We start from the raw sequence: 20,226 nt of genomic DNA on the forward strand, positions 1-20,226 counted from the left end.
ATGCACGAGTATCTGCACGCACAGCTGTGGATGCAGACACCTGCGGATCTAAATCAGATTGCCTCACATTTGCAGGGGTTCTAGATACAAAATTTGTATCTACATCTGCAAAAATGAGCTGTGGAGATCTGTGGAGGATTTACAGGCCTCTACTAACAGGTACACCTGCTGTACCCTGGGCCCCCGTGACAGACTGGGCCGGGTCTGGGCACAGCCGAGGGCGTCCGCTCAGGACGAATTGCTCAAATGTGGGGCTCCTTACAATCCCCAGACTGGAGACCTTCCCAAACAGGCCACAAACCAGTCCCCCAGAGCGCTTCAGCTGCCTGCCTGGCCAGCCAGAAGCCTCATGAGCAAAACCCTCCGACACCCCAGCAATATCTGTGCCCCAGATGGCCCTGGGCCTGCCTACAGGTGAGGGGTCTTAGAGCCCAATTGACGCAGAAGGTGATGCCAGTAACATCACTGGGAGAGGCCTACCTGGATGGGGGCGGGCACGTGGGCGCGTTGCACAGGTAGAGATGTCCCTGGATGGGGGGCGGGCACGTGGGCGCATTGCACGGGGAGGGGTGTCCCTGGATGGGGGGCGGGCACGTGGGCGCATTGCACGGGGAGGGGTGTCCCTGGACGGGCCGGGCACGTGGGCGCATTGCACGGGGAGGGGTGTCCCTGGATGGGGGCGGGCACGTGGGCGCGTTGCACGGGGAGGGGTGTCCCTGGACGGGCCGGGCACGTGGGCGCGTTGCACAGGGAGGGGTGTCCCTGGACGGGCCGGGCACGTGGGCGCGTTGCACAGGGAGGGGTGTCCCTGGACGGGCCGGGCATGTGGGCGTGTTGCACGGGGAGGGGTGTCCCTGGACGGGCCGGGCACGTGGGCGCGTTGCATGGGGAGGGGTGTCCCTGGATGGGGGCGGGCACGTGGGCGCGTTGCACGGGGAGGGGTGTCCCTGGATGGGGGGCAGGCACGTGGGCACGTTGCACGGGGAGGGGTGTCCCTGGATGGGGGGCAGGCACGTGGGCGCGTTGCACGGGGAGGGGGGCGGGCACGTGGGCGCGTTGCACGGGGAGGGGTGTCCCTGGATGGGGGCGGGCACGTGGGCGCGTTGCACGGGGAGGGGGGCGGGCACGTGGGCGCGTTGCACGGGGAGGGGGCCGGGCACGTGGGCGCGTTGCACGGGGAGGGGGGCGGGCACGTGGGCGCGTTGCACGGGGAGGGGTGTCCCGGCCCCGCCCCCAGCCTGGGCTCGTGGCGCCCTCTGCTGGGACGGAGGCGTCTCTCTGGCGCCTGCAGGGGGGCGGGGCCTGGCTCTCCGCCTCTCCGACCACGTGATCGTGCCCCTCGGCGCGGGCTCAGGGGGCGGGGTCGGATACGCCCTCGAGCTGCTCAGCCCGCCCCGCGGAGCTCCCGACGCAAGCGGCTCGCAGAGCGTTGGCACGTCAGCGTGCGCGGCCCCGCGGCGTCGCATGCTGACGTCACACGTGGCAGCGCGGACGCGGGCCCGGTACGTGGTGGAGGCGGGGCGGGAGCCCGGCAGCGGCGGCAGGTGAGTGACATTGGCCCGGGTCGGCCTGGCCCCCCCTCCCGGGAGTTCCTGGCGGGAGTCCCGCGCCGCCCGGAGCCGGGATGGGAAACCGTTACCCCAGCCCCCCGCAGGGCGTCCGCGCAGCCCCCGCCCGGCTTCATGCGACATGGGCCCGCCCCCCCCTTCTGTGACATGGGCCCGCCCGCCCCCCCTCCCTCCTGTGACATGGGCCCGCCCGCCCCCCCTTCTGTGACATGGGCCCGCCCGCCCCCCCTCCCTTCTGTGACATGGGCCCGTCCGCGCAGCGACCCCCTCCCTCCTGTGACATGGGCCCGTCCGCCCCCCCTCCCTCCTGTGACATGGGCCCGTCCGCGCAGCGACCCCCCATCCCTCCTGAGACATGGGCCCGTCCGCCCCCCCATCCCTCCTGTGACATGGGCCCGTCCGCCCCCCCATCCCTCCTGAGACATGGGCCCGTCCGCCCCCCCATCCCTCCTGTGACATGGGCCCGTCCGCGCAGCGCCCCCTCCCTCCTGTGACATGGGCCCGTCCTCCCCCCTATCCCTCCTGTGACATGGGCCCGGCCGCGCAGCGACCCCCTCCCTCCTGTGACATGGGCCCGTCCGCCCCCCCTCCCTCCTGTGACATGGGCCCGTCCGCGCAGCGACCCCCCATCCCTCCTGAGACATGGGCCCGTCCGCCCCCCCATCCCTCCTGTGACATGGGCCCGTCCGCCCCCCCATCCCTCCTGAGACATGGGCCCGTCCGCCCCCCCATCCCTCCTGTGACATGGGCCCGTCCGCCCCCCCATCCCTCCTGTGACATGGGCCCGTCCGCGCAGCGCCCCCTCCCTCCTGTGACATGGGCCCGTCCTCCCCCCTATCCCTCCTGTGACATGGGCCCGGCCGCGCAGCGCCCCCCCCTCCTGTGACATGGGCCCGCCCGCGCAGCGCCCCCCCCTCCTGTGACATGGGCCCGGCCGCGCATCGCCCCCCCCCGCCCTCCTGAGACATGGGCCCGTCCGCCCCCCCATCCCTCCTGTGACATGGGCCCGTCCGCCCCCCCATCCCTCCTGTCACATGGGCCCGTCCGCGCAGCGCCCCCTCCCTCCTGTGACATGGGCCCGTCCTCCCCCCTATCCCTCCTGTGACATGGGCCCGGCCGTGCATCGCCCCCCCCCGCCCTCCTGTGACATGGGCCCGTCCCCCCCCTCCCTCCGGTGACATGGGCGCGCCCGCCCCCCATCCATTCTGTGACATGGGCCCACCCGCGTAGCGCGCCTCCCCCCCTCCTGTGACATGGGCCCGCCCGCGTATCGCCCCCCCGGCCCTCTGGTGACATGGGCCCGTCCGCCCCCCTTCCTCCGGTGACATGGGCCCGCCCGCGCATCGCCCCCCCCGCCCTCCTGTGACATGGGCGCGCCCGCCCCCCATCCATTCTGTGACATGGGCCCGCCCGCGCAGCGCCCCTCCCTCCCATGACCCAGAGTTGGGCATGGGCCTTGCAGCCCCCCAGCACTGGCCCAGTGGGCTCCCCCAGCCTGCTGCCGCGGGCCCATGGTGCTGGTTGGTGGAGCAGGGAGCCCCCGGCTCCGTGCTGCTCGGTAAGGCCCTGTGGCCCTGCACCCCAAAGGCCCCTGAACCGGAGCTGCTGCTGGGCCGTGGGTGGGAGGTGTCCAGTGATTGCACGTGACTCTCCTTTCCCTTCGCAGGGGCAGACCGCGTTTCCCCAGAGCAACCCCCTGATGTCCTGTGACTGCTGGAGGAGCCATTCTTGAGGGACGGATCGCTGATCTCGGTAGGGTTCGACTTAGGACCACTTTGCTCACAGTAGTATGCTGCCCTTGCTTACTGCTGAGGGCAGAAGTCCTGGGTAGAAGGCCAGCTTTTCACTGACTTGCAGCATGCTCTGCGTCTGGTCCCTTTGCTTCGTGCAGCTATGCCAGTGAGTAAAATGGGGAGAATGCTGCTCCCCTGACTAGTGCCCAGGGTTTCTACAACATTATACTAGAAAAATCTGGTCATTGGGACAAGAGTTCCTCATCCAGCCCTGCAGGTGGTGGAGGAGGAGAGCCTGGGCTCTGTAGGTTTTGGTCTCATGGGGCATGGACCCTTGGCGCTCACTCAGGCTGTGCAGTCTGTGCATTCTGGTCCAGACCTCTGAGACAATCTTTCCGCAGGAGGCTCTCCAGGGGGAGCGTTGCACCACAGAGACCCCAGTGGCATTGCCACCGCCCTGTCTGTAGTAAGGATGTTAAGAGGTGAGTAATTGGCTAATCGTGTAGTTGATACATTTTGTATCAACTACACGATCAGTCGATAAGGGGAGGCGTTCAGTCTCAGTTCACGCCAGGTCCAGGAACTAACCCCGCTACAGCTCTGCAGTTTTAAATGTAGTAGGAGCCAGGTGCACAGGCAGCCCACCTTTTACTACATGTACACTGCAGAGCCACAGTGGGAGTAGCTCATGCCGGCTCTGGGACCGCTGCAGCTCTGACTCCCCTTCTCCCCTCCCCGCCCTTAGGCACCGCTGAGACAGTGCTGGAGAGAACCGGCTTTTAAGCTGGCTCCCCCCAGCACTGGCACCTGCTTCCCCTCCCACCTTGCTGCCACTCGCATCCCTAGTCTGGAGATTAATGTGGCTGAATAGGGCTGCCTTGTGCTGTGCCTCGTGCTTCTGGTTATTGCCAGGGCCTGACTTGAACTGGGCCATTAGGCCAGGGCAGGGGTAAGTCCTATTCATTCTTTCTCTTCTCCATCCCAGGCCCCTTCCCGTGGCCGTGGGTAGGCTGGCTGGGGGACTGGTTAGTTTGCCAGGTGGGGTTCCTGGGTTTGGTGCATGAGGGGTTTGACCTGGGGAGCCAGGTGTTGGGGAGCAGAGTATCTCTGGGAAGCAGGGTTTATTGGCACGTGGTTTCCATGAAGCACTCGGGATGCTCTTAGCTGTGCCCGGTACAGTGGTGCTGGGCCAGCAGCCAGAGCCCCCAGTGTGCTGTGGGAAGCAGCAGGGGAGCCAAGATGGGGCTAGAGGTTGCCTGAAAGGGGAAGGGAGGGCTCTCCTGCTGCCGGGAATGATTCCTCCAGCAGAGCTGACTGGGTGCCCCTCACTTCGCACCAGCAGAGCTGACTGGGTGCCCCTCAGTCGCTGAGTATCTCAGGGTCAGGCCAGGGTGGTAGGTGGAGTGGAACCTCCCTCACCACTCCCCAGTGATGAGTGGAGTGGGACCGGAGCTGGTGCCCCAGCATGGTGGTACAAAGGATGCTGTACACCTGGGACGTCTCTCAGCGAGATGTAATGCGAAGACGCAGACCTTGGTTTTGGTTGCAGTGTCCTGACCAGTTCCAGGTCAGATAATCATGTTTAGCCTCCTTTAATTCTCTCTGCGGGATTACTTCACTTGAGTAATCAACAGTTGAGTCAAACAGTTGGCAAGCCCCACCCCAAGAGGCAGGGTTCAGTGGAGAGGCAGTGGGCCCTAAGTGCAGCTAATAAAGTGCTGGGAGAGCCCTCAGGATGGAGGTGCTGAGGGATAAACTGTGTCAGCAGGGAGGCTGTCCCTCACTCCAATTGCTCCTGTTCTCTGGAGACACACCAGCCTTCTGCAGCGACCCAGGGCAAGCAAGGCTCCTGTGCTGATCTGAATTGCAGATCTGGCCTGGAAATGCAGGGCTCTTCCCAGCGCCTTGCACTGTACTGCCAGTGGGAGGCAGCAGTGAGATCCTGCAGGCTCCGGAACCCTGCCCTTGCTGCTCCCAGACCTCAGGAGACCCTCTGCCTTGACGCCTCACCCCTGATTGGCCTGACTCTGTTTGTTCTTGCCTCCCCTAGCTGTGGTGGCATGTGAGGAGCTCTCTTGCCAAGAAGGCAGCTCGCAGCTTGGGGGCCCTCACAGGGGCGGAGGCACCGTCCCTTTCCGCGAGGACTCCAGCGTGGGCGGCTGCCAGAGGACTCCAGAATGACACTTGTTACAGTCGGCGTGAGAGGCACCCGGTGGCAAAGGCAGTAGGCACCCTGGAGCTCCCCCAATGCAGGAGCAGGGATGGAGCCCACCTCACCCCTGTGACGAGACCTTTCCTGCTCTGAGCAAGCCAAAGGGGATTCCGCTGCCAGGCCCCTCAGGGGTCGGCCTGCAGCAAGACTTGTTTGGTGGGCCCCGAGGGGAGTCCCCAGTCCCACAGCTGCCTTGTTCCAGTGCCACTCGCAGACCGTGCTGACCCCCAAGCCGCCGTCTCACCTGACCGTCCCCTTGCTTGGTTCCCTCACATTCCTCTCCCGGGGGCTGCTAGAAAAGGATGTGAACTTTGGAATGGAGTCCGTGATCAGCTGGGGACTCGGAGCATGCATGGAACTGCCGCTGAGTAGCAGGACTGGCTGATCACTTTGGAGACCCCTTCTCTCCTGCCTCAGGGTCGCTGGGCTTTGGCCCTGCCTGGACCCTCCATCATGTTCCTCCTGCTCCCCTTTGACAGCCTGGTTGTTAACCTGCTGGGGATCTCCTTGACCGTGCTCTTCACGCTGCTGCTGGTTTTCATCATCGTGCCAGCCATTTTCGGGGTCTCCTTTGGCATCCGTAGGATTTACATGAAAACACTCTTAAAGATTTTCCGGGTGAGTCCTGCCTCTGGGCTGTCCTGCGGGGGAGTTTGGGTGCTCTGAGCCCTGTTCATGAGCCTGGGGGAAATCCCTGGCAGGGGCATGTGCCTTTGAGTAGGGGGTGTCCCTGTCCCTGGTGTGGGGTGCTGACTGAGGGCTGGGCTGTTGGTAGTGCAAGAAACCTCCTGGGGGGAAGGGGCCCTTGGAGTGGCTCCAGCATATCTGCCACACTCCGTTATCGAGCCAAATCCAGCTCCCTAGATCATTCCAAAGTGCCCCCATGCTGAGGACAGAGCCCTTGTAAACAAGTGCCCCAGTCTGTCCCCTTTGGGTGAGTCAATGATGTCAGCACCTCTCAAGAACATCTCAGTGGGGGGCGGGGAGGGGGAGACCAAGGGGAGCAGGGGAGGAGCAGGTGCCTCATTCCTGGGGGTGGGGAGGGCTGGGGCAGCAACAGCAGCATCTCTTCTTGAACACACAGATGAGTGAAGGAAGCTGGGTGTCAGCTGGGCGCTCCGCTGTGCAGGGGCCCTGGCCCACATGCTCTGTGGTCTGTGCTGCCATCTGCTCGCCTACCCAAGGAAACAGGCTGGCACTGGGGCCTGCTGCCAGTGTGGAGCTGGGGCTGATTCCAGAACTGCAGCCTCTGAGGGGCAGCCAGTAGCCCTCAGATGCCAAGTGGAATTTTCTAGATTGTTCCTGCCTGCCCTTGGCTGCATTAGGGCTGGGGCCTCCTGCGAGACAGGATCCGTGCAGGCGTGGGCTCTGCCGCGCTCCCAGGAGGAGGCCAAGGCTGCTTGGTAGCAACGTTCCATGCAGAGAAGCGGAGCTCTGTGGCCGTGCTGCCCTGGGGCGACGGGGCTCCAGGGTGAGCCCTGCAGGCTCTGGGAGCAGCCAGGTCATTCTCTGTCCAGGCCCATCCAGTCCCTTACTCGCATGGGGAAGGTGGGGCTCTGTCATGTAACTAGCCAGTTGTGTGGGAGGATTCAGCTCCTGGGACCAGAGGCTGCCCTTGGACGAGTCTGCCTGGCCATGAAGTTCTCCCCCAGCCCTTCAGGGCCTAGGGCTGGTTCAGGGCTGCCAGCTCAGTGGGTGCGATCAGAACTCTGCAAGGGCCCTGCCCCAAAGCTTGGCCAAAAGGATTGAACTCAGACCAGACCCTCTCCAAAGGCTGCCACAGCACCACTTCCTGCCATTATCCCAGTACTTCCTGTCCAGTCCTCCCTCCTCACAGCCTGCTGGGGGGCTGGCGTATTGGGAGCTCCCCCCACAGCCAGCCCTGCCTCCTCCCTGTGGGAGAGACGGGAGGGGGCTGGCATAGCTGGGAGCTCCCCTCGTAGCCAGCACCTGCCCCTGCTGGGAGAGAGGGGAGGGGAACGGACCCTGGAGTCGGTGTGCACAGTTTGCTTTCCGGGATGAGACAGGTTGGAGAGAATTCTGTTCATTTTTGAGCGTTTTTAAATTTGCCTCCATTTAAATGTTCACTCTTATGGAAAATTGCGGGGGCCAGTTACCGAATGACAGTGGACTAGAGATTTGAGATGGAGCTGTGGAAGGGTTCAAACACAGCTCGTCAGTATCACGTCAGAGTTTACACAGCAAATCTCGTAGGCTCTCAAGCAGCCTTTTCTCCTCTGCTTAGCAGTCATGTGGGATTATTTTTCCCATGGTTGCGTGCGTGCGGTGAAATAGCCATTCGGAGCAGAATCGAACCCTTCCCAGACTCGCTATCGAGACGGCTCCGTGGAGGGCAGGCTGACCGCCTGGAAATCCAGCCTGTGTGTTTGTCTGATGCCCTTGGGAAGCAGCCGAGGGGGAGATTTCTGTGAATAAGGGTGATGTGGGCACTGACTCTGGCAGTAGCTGTCAGACAGCTGCCTGGCGACTGTTCGGTCCGGTTGGCCATGAGCAGCCCTGCAGAGAAGTAGCCGCAGCTGTTAGCTTAGTGGGAGGAGGGAGGAGGGAGGGGTCCCAGCCCCTCGCGCTATTGGCTGGCTGGTTGCATCAGTAACCTTGAAATGCAGCCTCTGATCCCAGGAGGGAGGAGATGAGATGCAGGAGGACCGTGCCAGGTTGGTCACCTGCTCACCCTGTGCTGGAGACCCCCGCCCAGCGGCCAGAGCAAGTGATCAGAGTCCACATGGAGTCCAGCCAAGGGCCCCCTGCTAAGGGAGCAGCAGAGTGCCCGGGACTGCCGGAAGGCAGCAGGCCACTCTCTCGGGCTGGGCAAGGTGCTGCGGACCACCCGGCTCCGGGAGAGGGGTTGCTCTGCTCTCAAATGCTTCGGCTCTGAGGGTGTCCCTCCGGTAACCCAGCACCCAAAGCAAATGCTTCCCCGTGCTCTGCGCCTGGCCGTGCCACCGTGACCGGCGCCCTCTCATAGGCAATGCCGTCCCGCCTGGCCGCCTGGGGCTTGCCCAGCCTGTGTGGAGTACCCCTCTGTCCCCACAGCCGGGGCTTAGAATCGGCTCACCTTGTCTCTTTCAGTGGGCGACGCTGCGGATAGAGCGTGGCGCCAAGGAGAAGAAACACCCATTGTACAAGCCCTATGTGAATGGTGAGGGCCTGCCAGCCCCTCCCATCAGCAGCTCTGGGTCTTTGTGGCCACATGGGGGTGGGATGGATGTCTGGGGGGGTCTCATGTCTAGGGCAGAGCCCAGGGCTGATCCTGCCTGTGGGCAGTGGGTGGGAGAGTGGGTTGGTGACAGGTTGGCTGGCCCGCCTGTGGGAGGGTGGGGCAGATAGATGGGAGAGTGGGCAGGTCGGCTGGCCCCCCCGTGAGTGGGTGGGGCAGATGGATGGGAGAGTGGGCCGTGCGCAGGTCGGCTGGCCCCCCCGGTGAGTGGGTGGGGCAGATGGATGGGAGAGTGGGCCGTGCGCAGGTTGGCTGGCCCCCCCGGTGAGTGGGTGGGGCAGATGGATGGGAGAGTGGGCCGTGCGCAGGTCGGCTGGCCCCCCCGGTGAGTGGGTGGGGCAGATGGATGGGAGAGTGGGCCGTGCGCAGGTTGGCTGGCCCCCCCGGTGAGTGGGTGGGGCAGATGGATGGGAGAGTGGGCCGTGCGCAGGTCGGCTGGCCCCCCCGGCGAGTGGGTGGGGCAGATGGATGGGAGAGTGGGCCGTGCGCAGGTTGGCTGGCCCCCCAGTGGGTGGGAGAGTGGGTTGGGGACAGGTTGGCTGGCCCCCCTGTGGGAGGGTAGGGCAGATGGATGGGAGAGTGGGCCGTGGGCAGGTCGGCTGGCCCCCCGGTGGGTGGGTGGGGCAGATGGATGGGAGAGTGGGCCGTGGGCAGGTCGGCTGGCCCCCCGGTGGGTGGGTGGGCCATGCGCAGGTCGGCTGGCCCCCCTGCAGGTAGACAGGCCTGTCAAGCTGCCCTCACTGGAACCCCTGCCCACCCGTGGCGCAGGTATCATTGCAAAGGAGCCCACGTCCCTGGAGGAGGAGATCAAAGAGATCCGCCGGAGCGGCAGCAGCAAAGCCCTGGACGCGCCCGAGTTCGAGCTCTCCGACATCTTCTACTTCTGCCGCAAGGGCATCGAGACCATCATGGATGATGAGGTGACCAAGCGGTTCTCCGCTGAGGAGCTGGAGTCTTGGAACTTGCTCAGCCGGACCAACTACAACTTCCAGTACATCAGCCTGCGCCTCACGGTGCTGTGGGGGCTGGGCGTGCTCATCCGGTACTGCTTCCTGCTGCCACTCAGGTGAGGAGCGCCCAGAGGCCTCCCAGCACTGCACTGCCTGGCACATTGCTTGCTTCCGCTGATGGCCTCTGCCTTCTGCTCTGGGAGAAGAGTGGGGCCTAGAGGTTAGAGCAGTGGTGGGGCTGGGGGTCCCAGGAAGTCCCCTGCACTCCCTTCAGTCCATCCTCTCTGCAGCTGTCTCAGCTGGGCCCTCTTGGTAGCACGAGGACCTAGAGGGACCCCCAGTCTGCAGCGGCTCCATTGAGAGGCAAGGCTTCCATCCCTGGGTGCATGGAGCTCATTGGCCAGCCTGTAACATCCCTCTCCCTCCTGCAGGATCGCCCTGGCCTTCACAGGCATCAGCTTGTTGGTGGTTGGCACCACAGTGGTGGGATATTTGCCCAATGGAAGGTGAGTTGGCCCGGCTGTGGGCAGGCGGGGGAGATGTATGCCTCAGTGGCTGTGGGACACACAGCACAGCCCCTGTGCAGCAGCCTCACTGAAAGGAGCAGACCAGGGCCCAGCTTAGCTGAGCAGTTTCACTCTGTCTCTTGGCTTGGGGCTGGCTGGCGGATGGGGTGGGGTGGGGCCAGCGGAACTGGGTTGGAGCGCTTACAAATGCCTCTGCTCCTGGAGGCAGAGGGTGGGGGAGTCGCTGGCCCTTCTCGTGGAGGGCTCTCAGGTCGCTGTCCGCCCTGTGTCCCAGATCCCCCAGCACAGCACATGCACTGTCTCACCTGCACGGTCTGTGCGGCTGGGGAACAAGCTCTGTTCTGCCCCGGCAGGTGGAAGGAGTTCCTGAGCAAGCACGTTCACCTGATGTGCTACCGGATCTGCGTGCGCGCCCTCACTGCCATCATCACCTACCATGACCGGTAAGGGCCTCCCCAGCCACTGCTCTCCCCGGCTCAGGCTAGGCCGGGCTAGGCTGTTTCCATGTCGTCCGTCTTGGCTTTGTGTTCTGTTCAGGGAAAACAGGCCCCGGAACGGAGGCATCTGCGTGGCTAATCACACCTCCCCCATTGACGTGATCATCCTGGCCAGTGACGGCTACTACGCCATGGTGAGGGCTGGGCCCGGAGCAGGCCACGGTGCTGCCTGGGGGTGGGGGTTGGCAAAGCGCGTGGGCTTGTCGGGGCCTGGGTCTGGCTGCCCAGCATAGCCCCTCTCTGGCTGACTGCCTGGCACTGGCTGCCCAGCGCTGCCTGTGTACAGCCCCTCTCTGGCTAATTGTCCGGCGGGGACTGGCCACCCCGGGGCACCCAGCTGCTGAGGCCTGTACCGCTCTGGTGTGGGGGCTCACAGCTTGCCGAGGCCCCAGGCTACTGGCCATTGCGCTGGGGGCTGGGCTGGTTGCCATCTCAGCCTGGCTGCCCTGAAGGTGAGAGGGGGTTTGGGATCCTTCCAGACTCCCCCTCTGGCAACTTTGGCACATTCTCCCGCCCCAGGGTGGCTTTCCCCACAGCCCCCGGAGAGGAGCAGGGCACCCTGCTGGGCAGCGGGGGTCTGGCTGGGAGCTGCTTGGACTCCTGCATCCAAGGCTGTAACAGGAGTCGTCTTCCTCTGGCTTAGGTGGGTCAGATCCACGGGGGCCTCATGGGCATGATCCAGAGGGCTGTGGTGAAGGCGTGTCCCCACGTCTGGTTCGAACGCTCTGAGGTCAAAGATCGCCACCTCGTGGCCAAAAGGTAGGACAGCGGCTGAGCGCGTTCTCCCAGCGGGGGAGGGAGGGCCTGCCCCAGACAGCTATCCAGGGGTGGGCTTGGGTTCCCAGGTGGCTCTCGGGAGCCTGGGAGCTGTCCCATTCCAGGGGCGTTTCACGCACGCTGCCGCCTGGAGGCTAATGGCTGGTCAGGGCGGCCCCAGGGCGCCATGCCAGTCGGTGACTGTCTTCCCTGCAGGCTGACGGAGCACGTCCAGGACAAGAGCAAACTGCCCATCCTCATCTTCCCAGAAGGTGAGTTGCAGACCGGCCGCATCACACCCCATCCTCTGGGGCAAGGCAGTGGCCCACACCCTCAGCCTGGCCGCGTGAGCCCTCGCCAGGGCTGGGCGCTGGGCAGCAGGAAAGCCCGTGGAAGGGTCCTTGAGAAGCCCCAGCCAGGGCTCCGGGGTGTGCTCACAGGGGCTACGCTCCTCTCTCCACAGGCACCTGCATCAACAACACCTCCGTGATGATGTTCAAGAAGGGAAGCTTTGAAATTGGAGCCACAGTCTATCCGGTAGCCATCAAGGTGAGGGGGGCTCCTGGCTGGGCTGCGTGTAGCCTACCCCACTAGGTGCCTTGCTGGGTGCTGAGGATACCAGGCTCTTCCCAGGGGGCTGAGGGGGAGGCAGAGGGCACAGGCCCAGCTCCCTGCACCAGGGCCTGGTCTAGCTTGGAGTCATGGGCAGTAGGGAGGAGGTCCTGGATCTCTGGGCCTTGCCTGGTGAGTCTGGGTGTGGGGAAGCCAAGATCTGGCTGTGCCTGTAGTCTGGGCAGTGTGGGCCTGCCTGGGGCCAGGCATGAGGGGGACACCTCCACCAGCCTTGCTGTGGGTCTCACGGGCTCTCCCCCTCTGCAGTACGACCCGCAGTTTGGAGATGCCTTTTGGAACAGCAGCAAGTACGGGATGGTGACCTACCTGCTGCGGATGATGACCAGCTGGGCCATCGTGTGCAGCGTCTGGTACCTGCCCCCCATGAGCAGGCAGGTGGGTGAGGGCTGTGCCATGCCTGGAGTGGGGAGGGGGCTGGGCCGCTTGTACTGAACAGCTCTGCTCTCCCACAGCCCGAGGAGGACGCTGTCCAGTTTGCCAACCGGGTGAAGTCAGCAATCGCCCGGCAGGGAGGCCTTGTGGATCTGCTGTGGTGAGTCAGAAGCAGAGCACCCCTGCCTGGTTCAGGGGCTAAGCTCCTAAGTGCAGTGCATTGGGTGGGCGCTGAGGGCACACGGGTCTGCTGACCCCTGCAGGGGCGTGGTAGCGTTTTCGGGGGCTCCTGGGAAGGGCAGGTGGCCACAGCCCTGCCTGGAGCAGCATGTATAGGCAAATATAACTTAGATAGGGCCACGATAAGGTGGGTGCATAATTGGCTGGATAACCGTAGTCAGAGAGTTGTTGTTAACGGTGCTAAATCCTGCTGGAAAGGGATAACAAGTGGAGTTCCTCAAGGGTCTGTTTTGGGACCCGTACTGTTCAATATCTTCATCAATGATGTAGATATTGGGATAGAGAGTACGCTTATTAAGTTTGCAGATGATACCAAACTGGGTGGGGTTGCAACTTCTTTGGAGGATAGGGACATAATTCAAAATGACCGTAGCAAGTTAGAGAAATGGTCAGAGGTAAACAGGATGAGGTTTAATAAAGAGAAATGCAAAGTGCTCCACTGAGGAAGGAACAATCAGTTCCATACATACAAGATGGGAAGCGACTGTCTAGGAAGGAGCATGGCGGAAAGGGATCTAGGGGTCATAGTGGACCACAAGTTGAATATGAGCCAACAGTGTGATGCTGTTGCAAAAAAAGCAAATATGATTCTAGGTTGTATCAACAGGTGTGTTATAAGCAAAACTCGTGAAGTCATTCTGCCGCTCTACTCTGCACTAGTTAGGCCTCAGCTGGAGTACTGTGTCCAGTTCTGGGCGCCACATTTCAAGAAAGATGTGGAGAAATTGGAAAGGGTACAGAGAAGAGCAACAAGAATGATTAAAGGTCTAGAGAACATGACCTATGAAGCCAGGCTTCATGAACTGGGCTTGTTTAGTTTGGAAAAAAGAAGATTAAGGGGGGACATGATAGCGGTTTTCAAATATCTAAAAGGGTGTCACAAGGAGGAAGGCGAAAATTTGTTCCTCTTGGTTTCTGAGGACAGGACAAGGAGTAATGGGCTTAAAGTGCAGCAGGGGAGGTTTAGATTGGATATTAGGAAAAAATTCCTAACTGTCAGGGTGGTCAAATATTGGAATAAATTGCCAAGGGAGGTGGTGGAATCTCCCTCTCTGGAGATATTTAAGAACAGGTTAGATAGACATCTGTCAGGGATGGTGTAGACGGAGCTTGGTCCTGCCTTGAGGGCAGGGGGCTGGACTCGATGACCTCTCGAGGTCCCTTCCAGTCTTATGATTCTATGTGCTGAGCCTGCCCTGGCAGTACCCCGTCATGCTGTATGTGCTTTCTCTCGCATGCCAGTTTGCAGGGGCACCCTGCTGCTACACACACTCTCCCTTGGGTGCTGCCGGGGAGGGCGTCAGAGGCTGAGAACCAAAGTCTCTCAGCCAGTGGCTGAGCCGCCCGGCCCCTCGGCTGCTGTGGGGTCCGAGCACAGCAGAGCCTGGAGGCTGAGTGGCTGGAAAGTGAGGACAGCTGGTCTGAGACGTACTCCTGGTTGGGGCAACCCAGTGACTGAGTCTGATCACCCCACTCTCTCCCCAGGGACGGGGGTCTGAAGAGGGAGAAGGTGAAGGACACGTTCAAGGAGGAGCAGCAGAAACTTTACAGCAAGACGCTCGTGGGCAACCACGAGAACCGGAGCCGGTCCTGAGCTCTCTGCCTCCAGTGCTGCCCCGGGCCCTCGGGAGCCATGTACCCTCGGACATGGGCTGCTCCGCCCTCTACTCCACCCTCTGGCTCTGCCCCAGAGGCACCGCGCTGCCTGCGGCCCTGAGTGGCTGCCGGCAAAGACGCCTTCTCGTTACTGTTACAGCTCAGCCCGTTGCAGGGCCAGCATTAAACGGACACCGACAGTTGTGCCGTGGTGTGTGGGGCTGAGGGGGGTCGCTCTGGGCCAGGCTTCTGCCAGGAGAGGCTCCCTGCTCCCACAGGTGCCTTGACGGCAGGAAGGGACCTTGTATGCTGGTCCCTTAGACGCTCCTGAATGGCGTCTCTGAGCTGCCCAGCTTGGGCACGTTGCTCTGTGCCCAGGTGCTGCACAGTGGGGTCCCCCCAGGAATCCCCTGGGGAGCCCTGAAGGGTGTGTCCATGCCCTCCCTCCAACTCAAACCTCTGGGGGAAGCCAGGGTGGAGAGGGACCCTGCTCTAGCACTGGGGTGGTGCACGTATCTTCTTCCCTGGGCAGTGGGGCGCAGGAAGGGAAGCTGCTGGTGAGGCTGAGGCCCTGTGTCTGTACCAGGCCTTGCAGGGAGGGGAGGTGTGTGCACACTCACCCCCCGCCCAGAGCACGGGCTGCCAGTCTCCTGTACCTGCTGCCTTCCTGCCCTCCTCTCTTGCAGCCCCACACACGTGACCAGTTCTGGGGTCAAGTGTATCAGGCGTTTCACTGCCCATGGCATCATGTGGAAAGGGCGTGGAACTGGGAGCCAGCTGGCATGAGCACTTCCGGGGGCGGAGAGCAGCCTGCAGCTGGCTGGGGGCGAGGGCTGCTCCCTGGAGTACCGTGGGCACAGACGTCCAGCTTGTGGAGCCATCAGTCAGGCTGTACTACAGCCCTTTCCCCTCTGCTCTGAGCGGGCAGTCCAGGCTGCCCGGCCACAGGGCCTCTTGCACGGCTAGGAGCCCAGCTCCCTGGGGGAAAGAAGTGCTGCCCTGCTCACCAGGCACCAGCCCCCTAGCTGGCAGCCTGGCCATGTGCTCTGGATAAATTCCCCGCTGGGCTGAGGCTGCTGGCAAGTGCCAGGTGGAAGTTACGGGTCGAAGTGCTGGCTCCACTGCAGCGGCTGGTCCCGGGGGTGCGGGTCCTCTGAGCTATGGATGCACCTTAGAGCCATTCCCTCTGCCCCCCAGGAGAGCTTGGGGTGGGCTCTGGCTCTGTGCGCCCTGGGGGCTGTTCTCCCTTTGTGCTGTGCTGCACCAGCGGCCTTCCGGGGAGGCTGCCCACAGCCCCATTCGCCTCCCTCTGCCCCTGCAGTGATACCACCGGCAGTGGGGGCCTAGAGCTCCAAGGGCAGGCCTGGCAGTGCTGGGTGCTGGTTCCCGCTGGGCCAGGGCCAGGGCCAGCCCCTCCCCCTCACTCTGGCCTTTCCATGGAGCACAGAGAGGGCTCTGCTCCAGCACCCGGGCGGACGCTGCACGAGGGAAGGCACCAGGTTGCTGCAGGCAAGGGGCTGCAACCGCTGGGTAGGAACAGCCCCGGGAGCCACCAGGCGTTTGGGCTCGGCGGGGTTCCTCCAGCCCCTCTTGCCATGCTGCAAGGCAAAGAGGCTTAGGCACCAGCCCTGCATCCCAGGCTCTGAGTGAGCACCTGCCACCCCCTTGGAGCCAGTGTACGGGGTCCCCAGGGTGCCTGTGCATCAGGAGGGGTCAGCAGGAGCTCAGGTGAGGGGGCCACAAGTGAGAGCAGTCGGGACGCTGGTTTGGCAGGGCTGGGCGGGGGAATGGAAGACAAAGCCCCTCCTAGCAGATGTCTGGTCACTGCCCCATCCAGCTGCCTGTGTCGTGGGGGTTGGAGTAAGCCACAGCCCAGGTAGCTGGAGGGTTTAGGGGACTGGCTCTGCCCTGCACTACAGGGAGGGGCAGGGCCCTCGGGGGCTGCTTGGGCCCTCTGCTGACAGGTGCCCCACCAAGCCTGCCAGAGCAGAAGCCTCACTGGCTCTTTCCCTAAGACCCTCTCGCGGGCCTTGTTGCCTGAGGCACTCGCCCTTGGCTGCCTGTGCTGGGCAGGGCCTGCAGGGGGTGCCCTTTCCCCAAGGGCCAGAGCCCTGCCCCAGGGTGGGGAGGAGGGGGGGGGATGAACAAAGCCTGCGCTCCCCCCAGCTGCACCCCTCGGTCTGGCCTGTCCCCCTACAATTCCAGCCCTGGGGCCCACGCCTGGGTCTGGTAGGCCTGCAGGGTGTGGCCTGGGGCCAGTGCCTGCTCGCAGGCTCCTGCTCCTCTTGGGTAGAGCTGGGCCGGGCAGTGGGCGGCTGGAGGGGCGCTGGGGCCCGCTGAGCTGCAGTGTGCCCTCTTAGCCAGGCGGTTCCCGGGCACCGCAGCGCTGACAGCCACCCCTAGCTCACATGGGCTCTCACAGGGAGGGGCTCTCCCTTGGGTCAGCAGGGGACAGGATGGGGCGATGTTGGGGGGTCCTTCCCTCCGCTCCCCGCTGCTGCCAGTGTCTGCCCAGGCTGAGAGCCGCTTGGCCGGCCTGGCTGTGCCCTCCTGCTGCCTGGGCAGGCCCGGCAGGCGAGCTGTGTCCGGGCCAGGCTCCATCCATCTTGCCGCGCTCCCCCTGCCCGTGGCCCCAGTCAATACGTCTCTCTCCGATGGGAAAGTTAATAAATTTAGCTCTAGATTAAAAGTATCGATCATTTCATTTGTAAGCGATAAATAAACAGGGGTGCTCTGGGCGGCCCACCAGGCGCCGCTGCCGGCTCTGGCTGGTGCAGCAGCGGGGAGGCAGGCGCAGGGGCGTTCGGCCCCTCGTCTGCATTCTGCCCTGCTGCCAGCATTGATTTCCTATTAGTCTCCCTGCACCACCCCGCAGCACATCATTCCCGGGGCTGCTATTAATGGCCTTTTGATAAATAATCACTTGTAAGTCAATAAATTTTTATTAAACAGCGTGGCGCTTTGATTTATGAAAATCCGACGGGGTTTGTCTGGGAGAAAAGGGATGTGGAATTGAAGTGGAGACACCATCCATCTGCCTGCCAGGGCGGCCTGCCCGTGCTCAGCACCCGCAAACAGTCTCCTTGTACACCCACAGCCCGGCCGGCCGGGGCCTGTCTGGGTCAGGGCTCTGCTCTGAGTCCTGCCACCCCGCTCTGAGGGCTGCAGGCCAAGCACAGACGCTGCTGCGGCGTTGGATCCGGAGGGACGGGAGGAGCCAGCAAGTGCCAGGAGAGAGGCCTGCAGCTTGCTGTGAGCTTCCCCAGTGCAGTGCCTGGCTCAGATGCAAGTGCTGTGAGCTTCTGCATAGCAGTGCCCTGTCTGTGCCTAGGCAGGCATCCCCACAGCACTAGGGTGTCAGCGCCAGGCTGGACCGGGCAGTGTGCAGCGCAGGGCGGCAGCAGGCTGAGCTCCCTAGGGCGAGCAGTGCATGGTACAGGAAGCAGGGCCCCAGGGAACAGAAGGGGGGACTAGGTTTTTCAGGGGAGCGACTCTCCGTCCATTGGATCGCTTGCTGGCCCCATGAGTCCTGTGCCGAGGTGGGAGACTGGCCCTGGCGCCCCGGTGCAGGCCAGGCCAGGTGCAGCTGTGGCAGTGTCCAGTCGATGCCTGGGAGTCTGGGGGGAGGGGGTTTGCAGGTTTCTGCCTCCTCGTGCCACCTGGCTTGGAGACATGAGCAGGGCGGTGGGCGAGTGAACCCTCCCTGGCAGCGCAGGGGCTGTGGGGCAGAGCCGGCCCTGCTGGCAGGGCGGAGGCAGAGGCTGTGGGCTGGGACAGGCTGGCTACAGCTGCTATTTGTCACTCTCCCTGGCTGCAGGAGGCCCTTTGCCACCTGCTTTATTTGTCTCCCAGCGCTGACGTGGCGGCAGACAGGTGTTAAACTACTTAATCACTTTAAAATTGTTTTAATTTTCTGTTTTGTATTGATCGCTCCAGCACCAATTAATCAGCTCACTGGACCAGGCAGTTAGTACATTAAAAATTGTCAGCCCACCGGCCAGCTTAGAAAATGTCAAAAAAAAATATCCCGCCGGCGTCCTCTGCAGAGCAGAGCCCCAGCTCCTGGCCGGGCGGCCAGGAGCCCCAAGACCCTGCCGGCTGGAGGGGTTTGCAGGGGAGCCCCATATTCCTGGGCGGGGCTTCTCTACCTACCAGCGCGCCCGTGTTCCTGGCTAGGCACCAGAGCGGGATGCTGCTCTTGGCACCCTGGTAAGAGGCTTCCAGCCGGCCTGCCGCTCCCCGGGCACACTGGGACTTCTTTGGCGGGCCCCACCTGCGCCCCAGGGCTGCCCCGGCCCCTCTTCATTCTGTGGGGAAGCCTGGTCCCGAGCTGGCACACAAAGGAAAGGGGGTGCTGCCTCCAGCCAGCCAGGCACCCCAGTAAAGAGGCAGGAGCTGTGCTCAGCCTGGGGCCGGCCGAGGGCCTGTGCTATGGCTGCCACCGTGTCTGCTGGGCAGGGCCGGCCCCTCGCCGCCCGTCGCCTGGCTGTGGGGTCTGGCAGCCGGGGTGCCAGGGGGACGGGGGAGAGGGTGCAGGCCAACGGGCGGGGCATCTCGCGCCTCCTGTACGGGGCTGTGTCCCCGCCGAGGGCGCCGTGCACGGAGCCAGCCGCCCAGCACCAGAGCCCGCTGGGGCGGGATTCCTCCAGGCCAGGGAGCCGCGCTGGGGCCCCTGGGGAGCAGGGCTTGGCACAACCGGGGCCAGGCTCGTGGGGCCCTTAAGTCTCCCTGCCACCGGCCTCAGCCTGCGCCCTGATGGGGCCCTCCCGCAATGCAGACCCTGGGGCTGCCCCACCCCCAGTGCCGGGTAAAGAGCGTGCCTGGCCCATCGTTCAGCTGGGGGGGGCGGGGGGGTCCTGTGCTGCCAGGAGCCTGGCTGTGTGTGGGGGGGGGGGCTCATTGTAGGGCCTGTGGCTTCTGGGGGGGTCACTGCAGAGTCGGGGGTGTTCAGGGGCGGGCTGCAAGGTGGTATTGGGGTGGGGCTGGGCGGTGCCATGGGGGCCATGCCATGGTGTTGAGGGGATTGTGCAGCGGGGCCATGCCATTGGGGGGGGGGGTCATGAGGGCAGCCATGTGGGGGGGCCATGCCATGGCATTGGGGGGGTCATGAGGGCAGCCATGTGGGGGGGGCCATGCCATGGCATTGGGGGGGGTCATGAGGGCAGCCATGTGGGGGGCCATGCCATGGCATTGGGGGGGTCATGAGGGCAGCCATGTGGGGGGCCATGCCATGGCATTGGGGGGGGGTCATGAGGGCAGCCATGTGGGGGGCCATGCCATGGCATTGGGGGGGTCATGAGGGCAGCCATGTGGGGGGGGCCATGCCATGGCATTGGGGGGGTCATGAGGGCAGCCATGTGGGGGGGGCCATGCCATGGCATTGGGGGGGGTCATGAGGGCAGCCATGTGGGGGGCCATGCCATGGCATTGGGGGGGGGTCATGAGGGCAGCCATGTGGGGGGGGCCATGCCATGGCATTGGGGGGGGGTCATGAGGGCAGCCATGTGGGGGGGGCCATGCCATGGCATTGGGGGGGTCATGAGGGCAGCCATGTGGGGGGCCATGCCATGGCATTGGGGGGGTCATGAGGGCAGCCATGTGGGGGGGGCCATGCCATGGCATTGGGGGGGGGTCATGAGGGCAGCCATGTGGGGGGGGCCATGCCATGGCATTGGGGGGGTCATGAGGGCAGCCATGTGGGGGGCCATGCCATGGCATTGGGGGGGTCATGAGGGCAGCCATGTGGGGGGCCATGCCATGGCATTGGGGGGGTCATGAGGGCAGCCATGTGGGGGGCCATGCCATGGCATTGGGGGGGGGTCATGAGGGCAGCCATGTGGGGGGCCATGCCATGGCATTGGGGGGGTTTGCATGGGGCCAGGCCATGGCATTGGGATTGCAGAG

General features: G+C 63.7%; 1 protein-coding gene across 4 annotated transcripts; it reads left to right on the plus strand.

Annotated features, from left to right (window-relative positions):
• The first annotated feature begins 1,403 nt into the window (after positions 1-1,403).
• GPAT4 (glycerol-3-phosphate acyltransferase 4) lies at positions 1,404-14,522 on the plus strand. 4 transcript variants are annotated; one of them, XM_075910648.1, is made up of 14 exons: positions 1,404-1,544; positions 3,235-3,320; positions 5,352-6,131; positions 8,604-8,673; positions 9,520-9,817; positions 10,133-10,207; positions 10,582-10,671; positions 10,766-10,859; positions 11,369-11,484; positions 11,698-11,753; positions 11,945-12,030; positions 12,361-12,485; positions 12,567-12,646; positions 14,212-14,522. In XM_075910648.1, exons 3-13 carry the CDS (start codon positions 5,967-5,969, stop codon positions 12,601-12,603), a joined length of 1,212 nt encoding a protein of 403 aa, XP_075766763.1. In that variant the 5' UTR covers positions 1,404-1,544; positions 3,235-3,320; positions 5,352-5,966; the 3' UTR covers positions 12,604-12,646; positions 14,212-14,522. The 4 variants fall into 4 exon arrangements, with proteins under 4 accessions (XP_075766763.1, XP_075766761.1, XP_075766762.1 ...); XM_075910646.1 differs by having other exon boundaries at positions 1,405-1,544; positions 12,361-12,489; XM_075910647.1 differs by lacking the exon at positions 1,404-1,544 and adding an exon at positions 2,970-3,126 and having other exon boundaries at positions 12,361-12,489.
• Positions 14,523-20,226: the final 5,704 nt, after the last annotated feature.

The sequence above is a fragment of the Pelodiscus sinensis genome, chromosome 28 (assembly GCF_049634645.1).
Source record: "Pelodiscus sinensis isolate JC-2024 chromosome 28, ASM4963464v1, whole genome shotgun sequence".
Taxonomy (NCBI): domain Eukaryota; kingdom Metazoa; phylum Chordata; order Testudines; family Trionychidae; genus Pelodiscus; species Pelodiscus sinensis.

Excerpts from the sequence above, each read along its gene's own strand:
- GPAT4 (XM_075910646.1), top strand. The coding sequence starts at position 5,967 with ATGTTCCTCCTGCTCCCCTTTGACAGCCTGGTTGTTAACCTGCTGGGG. Across the intron at positions 8,674-9,519 it reads GTACAAGCCCTATGTGAATG|GTATCATTGCAAAGGAGCCC; the intron begins GTGAGGGCCTGC and ends CCCGTGGCGCAG. Across the intron at positions 12,031-12,360 it reads TCTATCCGGTAGCCATCAAG|TACGACCCGCAGTTTGGAGA; the intron begins GTGAGGGGGGCT and ends CCCCCTCTGCAG.